This window comes from Balaenoptera physalus (assembly GCF_965194825.1).
Source record: "Balaenoptera physalus genome assembly, chromosome: 1".
In the NCBI taxonomy this organism is placed as follows: domain Eukaryota; kingdom Metazoa; phylum Chordata; class Mammalia; order Artiodactyla; family Balaenopteridae; genus Balaenoptera; species Balaenoptera physalus.
In genome coordinates this window covers 32,511,863-32,522,945 of record NC_138882.1, presented here as the reverse complement: position 1 = coordinate 32,522,945, position 11,083 = coordinate 32,511,863, and the positions used below count along the sequence as shown (strand labels likewise).

At 50.5% G+C, this 11,083-nt stretch overlaps 1 protein-coding gene across 1 annotated transcript in view; it reads right to left on the bottom strand.

The window, feature by feature from the left end:
• Window positions 1–378: 378 nt before the first annotated feature.
• FCAMR (Fc alpha and mu receptor) overlaps window positions 379–11,083 on the bottom strand; it is a 263,932-nt gene continuing 253,227 nt past the window's right edge. Inside the window, exons 3-7 of the mRNA XM_082470529.1 lie at window positions 8,677–8,737; window positions 4,093–4,431; window positions 2,374–3,130; window positions 1,625–1,743; window positions 379–980 (exon numbers count right to left, since the gene is read on the bottom strand). Of these exons, the coding sequence (XP_082326655.1) occupies window positions 796–980; window positions 1,625–1,743; window positions 2,374–3,130; window positions 4,093–4,431; window positions 8,677–8,737 (1,461 nt within the window). The 3' untranslated portion in view covers window positions 379–795. The remainder of the gene's footprint in view (window positions 981–1,624; window positions 1,744–2,373; window positions 3,131–4,092; window positions 4,432–8,676; window positions 8,738–11,083) is intronic.

The following is an 11,083-nucleotide window of genomic DNA, read 5'->3' as shown; positions in this document are numbered from 1 at the left end:
AGGAGCTTTATGAAAGAGATGAGAATCTACTGAAAAATACCCTCTTCCTTCATGAACTTAGGAAACTCCCAGAAAATCTTGACTGGGTCAAAAGGTCTACAGCATAATAACTGTGGGGCCAAATGGGCAGGGATGAATTGGGAATGAGGGTTCTTCCTTTTGGTTCCTGTGTAAGGACCTATGGGATCATCTAGGGGACTCCCAAACGAAGGGGGATTCAGAACATCTGTGTTGGCAGGGTCCCCAGAGGTCACGGAGCCCATGCCCCTCCGGTCAGTCACTCAGTCACAAATATTTATTGGGGGCCCTACTGAGCTGAAGTTCTTTGGGGACATAGTGAGATGGAGAAAACACAATTACTGCCCTAAGAGCTTAGAATGTACTTGAAAAAGATATAGTTTAATGTGTGCAGCAGGCTGAGTGTTAAGAGATGTCAGAAAAAAGGGGCACCTACCAAGGGCTAGGAGTGATGGTTGAAATTTTGTTAATTCTCCACTCTGATTGGAAGCCTCTCATATTTTCAAACCTCCAGGAATGGAAATCCCACTTTTTCCGGGTCCACTGACCTCCTCCAGTAACTAATAGATCCTTTCTTGCAGCCTTCTTTGAGTCATAGTGTCACCTTTGGCCATGAAAAATGCTGCACCTTCCTTGGTCCAGTGATGGTCAGCCTTTGCTTCCCCAGATGGAGTCCCAGCTCCCCAAGCTTCCCTTCATACAGGCGGAGGAAGGAAGAGAAGAGGCTGGGGCTATGGTATTCGGTCCTGGTTCTTTTTTCCACGGTGACTGCGCGGCTTATCCTTCCATTCCTCGGGGTCCAGGGTCCCTCTCCGGGATGCTCAGGCTGGCACGGAGAGGAGGAGGGTCATCCTGGAGCATCTCCCTTTCCACCTGGGGAAGCTGGTCTGGCTGGAGGCTCAGCTCCGGGAACGGTGTCATCTGAATCAAGGTGACCCCTGATGACCTTTCTGTCTCCTGAGCTGCACAGACACAGAGCACACTGTGAGCGTCCTGGGCACTGAATTTGATTCCTTGAGAACCACCTTCACCCACCACAAGCCTCAAGGACTTCCTGACACAGAGGATTTGCAACTGAGCCCTTAGATCGGCAGCGATTGGGCCAGGCCTTTGGGGCGCTGGGTCTGAGAATCTTAGCCCCTTTGACTTGCTCCCAGAGCATCTCACTCTTTCCTCGCCAGATCTAAATGCCGTGGAGCAGTCCCTTTAGGAATGTTTAAACCTGGGCCTGGTGCTGTAAGAGACTTCCAGCTGGGCCGTGCAGAGGGTGCAAATGCAGTCTGGTTCCACATTTGGACCCTGTAATCCGGTCTGCTGTCGGGATTGTTCACGTGGTTCATATGACTACCAGCTGTCTTGCCATCTTCGGAAGAGTTTCTCCTTAAGCTCTGGGATGCCATTGAAACATAAATACATAGACTACTTTCCCATTTGATTGATAAAGGAACCAAGGCCAAGCTTGGTTAAATGGCTCAGACTAGAATTTAGCAGCACTTCTACATCCAGAAGTTCTGGTACCAACTCTGACCCCGACCCAGTCCTGAGGGTGTCAGATGGGAACAAGCACTCCCCTTCCCGGCCTTGGGGCGACTTAAGCTCCACTTACAGCTCCTCTTTCTCTGGAGCTTCCTTCGCAGCAGAACAAGAGCCGTCAGCATAAGCGGACACAGCACCGAAGAGACTGGAGTCAGCATCCGAGAGGTGTTTTTCTCTTCCAGAGAAGCACTGGGGAGGGGATGGTAAAAGCACAGGAGAGGGGAGGTTGGAGTTGGGTAGGAGACTGAAGACCCTTTGGCCCTTGCCCCTCATTTTACAGATGAGAAGCTGAGGCCAAGGCAAGCTATCTGCCCGATTTCCCATGGAGGGTTAGTTGCCGAGCTGGGACTAGGTCCCCTGCCTTCTGGTTCCCAAGCCCTGATCTTTTCCCTCCTCCACCAACGTGCCACAGTGGGCAAGAGAAGTGAGTGAGGGTCAGGGCATCTACGCTTGGCATTTGGCTTTGCCACAATCTGTCTTTGCAGCTTCAGTGAGTCACCCCCCGACCTCGTCGGAGCTTTGTTTCCTCATCTTTAAAAAAAAAAAGTCCCAACAGTCCCACCTAAATATTCCATTATTCTAGTGCTTATATTTTTGCTTGAAAGTCACATGAAGATACTCCGATAGCGTTCTCCCAGCAAGGACCCTTGAATGAGGGAGGATTCTGACTTTCATGTCCCTTGTGCTTTACTGTCCTGAGGTTACAAAGGGAGAGGAGTGGGCAGACGGAAGGAGTCACAGAGGTTAGCTCACTGAGGGGCGTGCAAAGGGATGGAGCAGATGTGGAGTCCCAACGGGGAGGGCAGCCTGGGGGTTTACCTCTTCACGTGGGAGTCCTTGCCCAGGGGCCTGAGGGGCCTTGCTGCCAGGGCCTGGCTTGGCGTCACTTGGAGACCACTGTATCCAGCAGGGGTGTCTAGGTCTCCTTCACTGCTTCTTTCCGCAGATGCCATCTCTATGCTGGTTGGCTCCAAGGTCCACACAGCTGCAACTGGGTTGGTTCCTTCAATGGAGCGCAGGGCTTGTGGCTTAGAAACCGACATTTCTTCTTGGAGGGTTTCCCACATCCATTTTTCTGAGACCAGGGTTGATGGCCTAATGGTCGCCATGACCTTCTCAGCTGTGTCTGGGGCTATTCTGACCCTCTCTGTGTCCTCTCTTTGCCTATCAGTCCCAGTAGTTGTTTCCCTCTCTCTTTCGCTGGCCCTAGCCCTGTTTGCTTCCAAACTTCTGGTGCTCCACTCTCGATCACCTTCTGTTGTATTGGACACACCTCTGATGGCTGAAGCTGGACTCTGCGGAGTGGGGATGGTTGCCCAAATGGAACCCTCTAGCTGGCTGCCTGTCCCTGGAGCTACTACCCCAGTTGCTCCTGGGGTTTGTCTTCCCTTAGCTGAAGCTGTGGTTTTGCTGATTCCTAGAGTCAGAGCAACTCTGTCCCATCCTGTCCCTTGTCTCTCTATAGTCTGAATAGTTCCTGGTGTCCGTCTGTTGGCCACTGGCGATACTGTCACAAAGGATCCTGTGATGAGCTCACCAGCAGCCAGAGTGGCTGCGGGGATGGTTCTGGAAAGACCTGTGTGAACAGCAGAAGGAGACCAAATGAGAAGGCTATCCGGGCTGCCTCCAGGACACCAGGCTGCAAAGGACACCAGGCTTGACGTGTTTGCTCCATGGAATGCAACTTCACTAAGCAATGCAGTCTTTGGTCAATATGTTGGATAAAATAAAAAATTGGGAAAACCAGATGTGTTCTCTAGTCTGTTGCCAATATTGACATTTTATGTCCCTATCTCCTTTTACACCTGCATATTCTCTATCCAGCTGCCCCAGGACACCATGCTGTCCCCTTTCCCAGGGTCCACATCCCTTCACGTACTGCTTTTCAAATAAGAAAAAAAGAAAACTCCAGTCACAGCAGAGCAGCCAATGTCGGCAGATGGTTAGATAGCAACATCTAATCAAACAAGTCCACTCTCTGGACTCCTGCCTGCCTGAGCCATCTCTCCGGTAGACCAGCCTTTCATAGCCTGGATGCTCTCCCTTGGACTCTGGGTACCCGACTCTAGATCAACTCTCCAGAACGAGCCACACACGGCATTGGCCTGGTAGCTGTCGGATGTCTGCTGAGAGGCTCAGCCTTAGGAAGAGCTCAGTCCCCATTCTTCTGCTTTGCCTGTCTTATGCGCTCTGCACGTCTGAACAAAGAGACATCATGACCGTAAGAAGCCACGTCCTCCAATTCTCCAGCTTCACGGAGCTCTCTTCAAATATATGTGCCACAACATCTGGGGGGGAATTGGGTGAGATAGATTACGGGGATTCAGTCGGGACGTTTTCCCTAGTATCTACCTTCCCTCTGAAGGTGGTCTCCATCTGAAATGAAAGTCTATGTCTTAAAGTCCTTACCTGACCCCAGCTTTTCATCATCACTTCCCTTGTGTTTAAAGCCCTCCTGGACCTCTGGGTCTTCTGTTGCCCCTTCCCCTTCCTAGCATTCATGTCACCAAACTTGACCTGCCAGCCATCAGCCCTTACCTGCAGAGATGGTCAGGTTCATGCTGAAGAACAGCATGTTGTTTGTGTTTCCAATGCCACAGCGGTAGTGCCCCACATCCTCCGGGGACAGCTGGGAGAGCCTCACCACAAACAAGCCTCTTTGTGGGAAGTCTCTTAGGACCACACGGCCACGGTAGCGACGGTGAGTGTAGCGGTTGGTGGACACGATGGTGTGGCAGGCCCACGTCAGGGGGCTTAGGCGGCACCAGTACTTCCTCGGGTGGCTGTTGATGGAGAAGGGTGGGTAATGGCACTGGATGGTGACAGCTCCCCCAGGCTCCCCAGACACCAGCCTCGGGCCCTTCAACGCATTTGCAGCTGCAGGCAGAGAAAAAAAAAGTCCGGGGCAAGAGTGCTGAATTTGTCACTGTTTGGGGAGCTATGAGCTCCAAACTCTGCCAGAGACGGAACAGGTCAGAAAATGCCTCCGTGAAAGTGAAGCTAAAAAGAATCAATATAGAAATGTCAGAGCTTAGCGACTAGGTCAGGAGTAGCTCCAAGGTATGAAATGGAGCTGTGTCCAAGGCCCCATGGAGAGATGAAAATGCAAGAATAATCTTACCACTATTTAGCTAACCACTATTGAGCTTATCATGGACAGGTGATCTTGTACATGTCCATCCAAAGCCTGGATTCACGCCACTGTGCTCCAGTGCAGATGTTTTACAAAAAATGCAAATGTTTAACAAGCTGCCATCTAAGCACCTGTAAGAAGGCCAAGGCTGACAGAAGGGCTGTGGTTTATTTGCATGGAATGTAAAAGAGAGATGTTAAAACAACAAGGTCCTACTGTATAGCACAGGGAACTATGTTCAATATCCTGTGCTAAACCATAATGGAAAAGAATATGGAAAAGAATATATATATGCATAACTGAATCACTTTGCTGTACAGCAGAAATTAACACAACATTGAAAATCAACTATACTTCAATAAAAATTTTTTTTAAAAGAGGGATGTTAAATGGTAAAAACAGATGAGTGTGACTTCTGCTGAAAGGAGAGGGTGCTGGAAGCACAGGAATCCTGCTCTGCTCGGTGGGTAACTCCCCAGATCATCATTTTCAAAAACGTTCATACTGCTCACTTCTCTAGAAATGGAAATAACCAAGTGCCACTGTCAAAGCACAGCAGAATTGTGAATATGTCTGCTTTGGCGGTAGGCATGAATCACAGTTGAAGCACAGTTTATGGCCCTTTTACTGACTTAAATTTGATCCAATGCAAGCAGAAACAAAGTTTACTCTTTCTCTCACTGCCTCTTCGTACTAGCTCTGGGATGTCTCTCCTCCTTGATGAAATCTCAGACATAATTTCAAGTATGGTAGCTTTCATAGTCTCACTTGGATAAGAAAATGTCCAGCCCAGTGACTGCTGCAACTCCAGCCTCTTATCCAACTGAAGCCTTTTCCTATTTCCCAGCTACACTTGGAGGCCTGATGTGGGGGAGGGGGACAGGTCGGGGTCTCTTGCTTTGCTCGATCCCTTCCCCTACTCAGAACAGCTCTTGGGGCCCCTCTGGGATGGGGTGTGGAGGGGAGAGACGAGAGGTGAATGGAAAGTCGCGATCTGCTGGTGGCGCCCTCCAGGCATGGCAGACGTCCAGAGCTGCGTCCTTCCCTTTTGCCTCCCAGATCGCTTGTCCGTGGCCTCTGGCTGCAGCTCCCTCCTGGTAAGAACTGCCTCTCCTCCTGCTGGCCTTTTATGACTCCTGCACCACCAAGCCTAGGACTTCTGGCCACGTGCCCCTCTCGTGGTTACAATCCCTTCTGGGTAGACCTCTTGGTAGAGGCCCTGGGGCAGCTCCTTTCTGTGGGACCTACATTTGGCCCCAGGAAACACACCTTTGTCCTGCTGTCAGGAGAAACCTGGGACATACAGCAAGCTTGTTGAGTGGCATCCTAGAAGTTCCTTCTCTTACTTGGCTTAAAGTGAGGAGGAGGTGGTCCGTCTTGTCCCCCAGGAGCAGGTGGTGGAGAGCACAGCACACCGTCTCTCTCCACAAAGCTCTTCTCTTCTACCTCTGATGATTCTTCAGGAGACTACACGGTGGGCTATTTCTGGAACAACCAGCTTTGCCATCTCTCTCCATAGTCCTGCCCAGGTGGTTCAACATGTTGCTTTAGGATGTGGGTGCCTGGCATCTATCAATTTGTTCTATGTCTTTAGCACCTCTGAATCCAAGAAAGTTTAATCCTGTTGCCAGGACTGGCTACATAATTTGCAGGGTCCAGTGCAAAATAAAAATGGAGGATCCCTTATTCAAAAGTTACTAAGGATTTCACTATGGCAACAGTAGAGCATTAAACCAAGCACCTTCTGAACGGGGTCCTGTGTGACTGCACAGGGCACATGCCCATAAAGCTGGCCCTGCCTGTTGCATATGTCTTGAGGTCTCATTATAGGAAGAGTCAAGGCCATAAACGTTAGGGATAAATCAATACTCATTGTAGGTTTAATTAAGCGACACACCACAACTATGTCACTATTGATAAAGTTAAATGGCAACTTATCATTAAAAAGTAAGAATCTTCGTAATTACAAACAAGGACCACCTCAGGATGACAGTGATGGTGCTCTGATAAAGTGTTCACACCTCATGGTTCAGGAATCTGCATGTGATCTACATGCGGCGCAGGCAAAAGGATTAAGGAGCCCCATTCATCAGCGGGAAGGGCTGTTCTGACTTCGCAGCTGAGAGCTGATTAGGAATCCTTAATCAACTTTTGCAATAAACATTTTTTTCTTTTATAAATACCAAATTTCACTTACCCTTAAGAACTTATTCGGTGGATGACTAGTAGCTCTTGGTTATATATAATAAAGGTTTTCGGAATTTAGTACTGGTTGCCTGTGAGAATTACAGAAAGGGCTGGCATTTTAGGATCAATGTGGTGCCTGCCAGGGGTCCCTGCGGTGGAGGCGGCGCCCCTGCTCTCATTCACCCGTCATCTCCCACCAGTTGCCCACCGTACGGCTTCAGTCAGGGATGGGCGAGTGAGGCCTGCACTGGAGCTTGACCTGGTCTGAGGAAGCGCAAAAGGCCTGCGGCAGGAGCAGGGAGAGTAGGGGTGGTGCCTGGGATGGATCACTCCTCCCTCCAGCAAAGGGGTGAGGAAACCGGGCGTGTTTCCTTGGCCCAGAGGGTGGGCCCAGAGGGGAGAGAGCCATCCCACAGCCACCTGAGACGGGGTCTTCCGTGTGGAGGGGCCAAAGCAGAACGTGGGGCACAGGGAGGAGATGGGCCCTCGAAGCATCCACAAAGGCATCCTCAAGAGGAGGAGTCAGCTCGAGAGCCCTGCCAGGCCAGAGAGTTCTAAGCCATCCCGTCAAGTAAGAGCTGCCTGGCTCCTGTTCTCCTCCCACCTGCTGCTGTGACCCTACTGGCGTCCCAAGTGCCAGCTGCCTCGGCGGGGAGGAGAAGGAGCAGGGGAAGGGGGAAGGCAGCCCCCGGACCCCTCCCTGCCTTCCTGACTGCAGGCCTTGGGTGACGAAGGGGCATTAAATTATTGACCAAAATATTTAACCGGCCACTTACAATGATCAAATTAGAACATCTGAGACTTAAAGGAATTAGGTTAAGACTCTGATACGTTCGGAGAAAAATCATGGGCCAGCCTGAGTTTTCATCTGCGGGCCGGGGAAGCTTGCTCCTACTGAAAAATTTTGAAGGGGGCATTGGGAGATGAAAATAAAGAGGTGGTGTGATTATATCACAGAGGGTTCTCGCCCAGATATAAGCTACCTTTGATTCATTAAAATTCTGATTTGTTTGTAAGGCAGACACAATTGTTAATCCTTTTTTTGTATTATCATAACGTTTATTTTTTCATTTATTCTTTCAACAATTATTTGTTAAGCATCTACTTGGGTACCAGACACTTTAAGCACATACTCACTATATTCCTCAATGGCTCCCCATTACCATCAAAATAAAACCAGATACCACAGCATGGAGACAGGACCATTGGTCCTCTGAGCCTGATCAGTACACCAGCCTGTCAGGACCTACAGAGCAGGAATTCTGTCTTTCATCCATGTGTCCCTAGTGCCTGGCACATGGTAGGCCCTCCATAAGTATGCATTGACTAAATAAGTAAATGTGTAGATGTAGTATTTACCCATCTGGTTTCTTTGTAGACTCTTCACTCTTTGGAGTAGGTCAGGGTTTTTATGTCCCTAGTACTGGGTCTGGCACTTGAGCGTTTTTAGAATGAGTAGAAATAGAGCAGTGCTACCTCTGGCTTTTGCACACCTTGGAACCCATATCTTGCAAATGCAGCCGACTTTCAGTCATCAGCTTGAATGGAAGAGAGCAGAGACAGATCAAAACTGTGAATATTCCAGCAATCATCAAGTCGGACATATGCCCTCTCATGTGAGCTCTCACCTCCCTCATTCTCTCTGACTCAGATCTGACCACTCCCTCGATCCAAAGCCATGCGGATGCCCGAACTACGGTGCGGGTGCTGAATGCCGCTGAGGTGCCCGCCAGGCATGTCTGCAGCCTGGAAGGCTTGGGTCTGGGTGTACAGGCTCTGAAGCTGGGCTGTTTGTGACTCACCCTGCAGCAGGCACAGTATGAGGAGGATAGGCATCTTCCATCCTGCCCTCTGGCTGGTGACCTGCAAAAAAAAACACTGTAGATGAAGAGGCCTGAGAGGAGACGAGTGAGAAGCTGGGCGAGCAGCCCTGGGACCTGGGCAAGCTCCTTCTCACTCTGGGATCTTGGTTTGCTCAGCGCTGGGGCTGGATCAGCTCCATCTAAGAGCAGGACGTACCTGCCCTCCGAGAGAAGCACAGCTCCATCCTCACAGCCCTAAACCCGCACATTTGGCCTGGGTCACCACCACCAAGACTAAAAAACTCCCTCTGGGGGATTCCAGCCCCAGCACCCACCCACCTGCCAGCATGGAATTCTGGATTTGGGGGAGCACTGTGTAGTGGAAAGACCCCAAGCTAGAAGTTTAAACCTTAGCTGCAATTGTGGGACCCTGGAAAGGTTACTCAGTCTTGGGGATCAGCTTCCTCTCCAGGGGGAATGAGAATCTGTACGGGGCTGTTGTACCAGTTAAATGAGACTGTGTTAGAAGAGTCAACAGCAGGCCTGGTACTGAGTCGCTCGCTTCCCCTTCTCTTTTGCAGAAGGAGAATTGCTTCCGTCAAGGGAAGCTTTCTATCTCACTGGTAGTGTGCCTCCAGTCAATAATAGGAGTTAATTAACTCTCAGGCGAAGTAGTTTTCTGTTCAAGGGTCCTATTCTGTTTCTTCTCCACAATTTCTAGAAACCCTTCCGGGGCCCCCAGTCCACACTGATCTTCCCCTGCTCTGGTCTCTCTCACTGGCCTGGGGAGCTCCTTGAGGGGAGGACTTTGAGCCGCCAGGCTCTGAACCAGGATCTAGGCCGGTGTAGGTGCCCAAGGCACAGCTATTGTGAACAAGAACCTTCCACTCTTTTGACAGACACCATGCTGACCACTACTCAATGGCCTTCTGTTGCTTGCTGATTAAAAAGGCAGGGATGGTGCATTATAATTCATTTGTAGTTCCCACAGGGTTTTCATGGATGCTTTCTGAGTGACTAAAAATCTCTTCTTTGAATCTATCTACTGTCTGCAGTTCCTGGGACCTGTGGACTTTTTTTTCTAAAGAAAGCAAAATTAAGTTAGCCATAGTTTTCTCCTTCCAACGCTAATACATGTCTCGCTAATGTTAAGAACAGGCTCTGACAGTCAATGGTCTGGTCCCCTCGCCCCACCCCCTGTACAACTAGACAAAGCCACACAAGGCCACTGGCCAGTCTGGGCTGTGGGCTAAAGGGGGAGAAAAGGGAACGAGGTGAGGAGGAGAGGGGGAAGGCAGAGCAAGTAGGAGAAGGGGAAAGGAAAGGTAAGGTGGGAGTTGAAAGAAAGGAGAGAGGAGAGAGGAGAGAAGGAGATAGAGTCCATGGTTGGCCCTGTAATGCAAGCTGTCGCCTCAGTGTGGCTCTGCCTAGCCATCTCCACTAAAGCCTCTGCCTGCTCTATCCAGGTAGGGCCCCCAGAGTGGCCAGATCTGGAAAAGTCCACGGGCTCCTTCTGCTTCCTGTGCCCTCCCCTTAGAACCTCCCGGGTCTTGGGCACCATCATGGCAGCCTCAGGCCCTCCCTGCCCTCCAGAGCTGCTGGTTTCCTGCCTGCACCTGGAGGCTTTCCCAGGTGCGCCTGCAGCTTATCTGTTGTTTGATTAATATTCACCAGGTCCAGGCTAATTCTGAGGCTGGTGCCCAGGTTCCCCCAGGTGAGTTTTTCAAAAGTGCTAAGTGCTGACACAGCACATGCTGGGGCCAAAGTCTGCACTGCCCTGTTGGGGTTTTCTGAAGTGTGCACCAGTGGGTGCAGCTATCTCTCGGCTTCAGGAGCAAAAGCCGCCTCTGAGGGGCAATGAGGAAGCACAAGGTGTGAGATAAAATGCCTCCAAGGAGTTAGCGGCCTTGACTAGAGGCTGCAAGGATAACATTCAACGGAAAGTCTCCAAGTCATCCACCTGCCGATAACCTTCAGAAAACCTCCCTCCAGGAGACAGGGAGCCCCAACTCAGCAGCTTGGGGCCACAGGCCTCTATGATCGTGCACAGCATTTTAGGGGACAAGGGCACACTGGGGAATTCTCTTGTCCCTCAGACCTGCTGGGAAGGGATCTACCCCATCTTCAGCACAGGCTGTTGTATAACTCCCCAAATCCCTACTGGCCCCCTGAGCCCCACTTCTCTCCTATGCCCCCATCCCTGTGGCAGGAGACAAGAAAGGAAGGAGGCAGATGTAGAGGGAAGAGCACAGAACCAGGATTCAGGAGGCTCCGTATTGCCCATGGCAATGACCTTGAGCAATGCCTCTTTCGTCTCCACTGCAACACAAGAGCTTGGACTGCAAGAGTGCCATGCTTCCTTCTCCTTCTTACCGTTAGCTGGTTCTAAATCCCTCAAGGGGCTGTA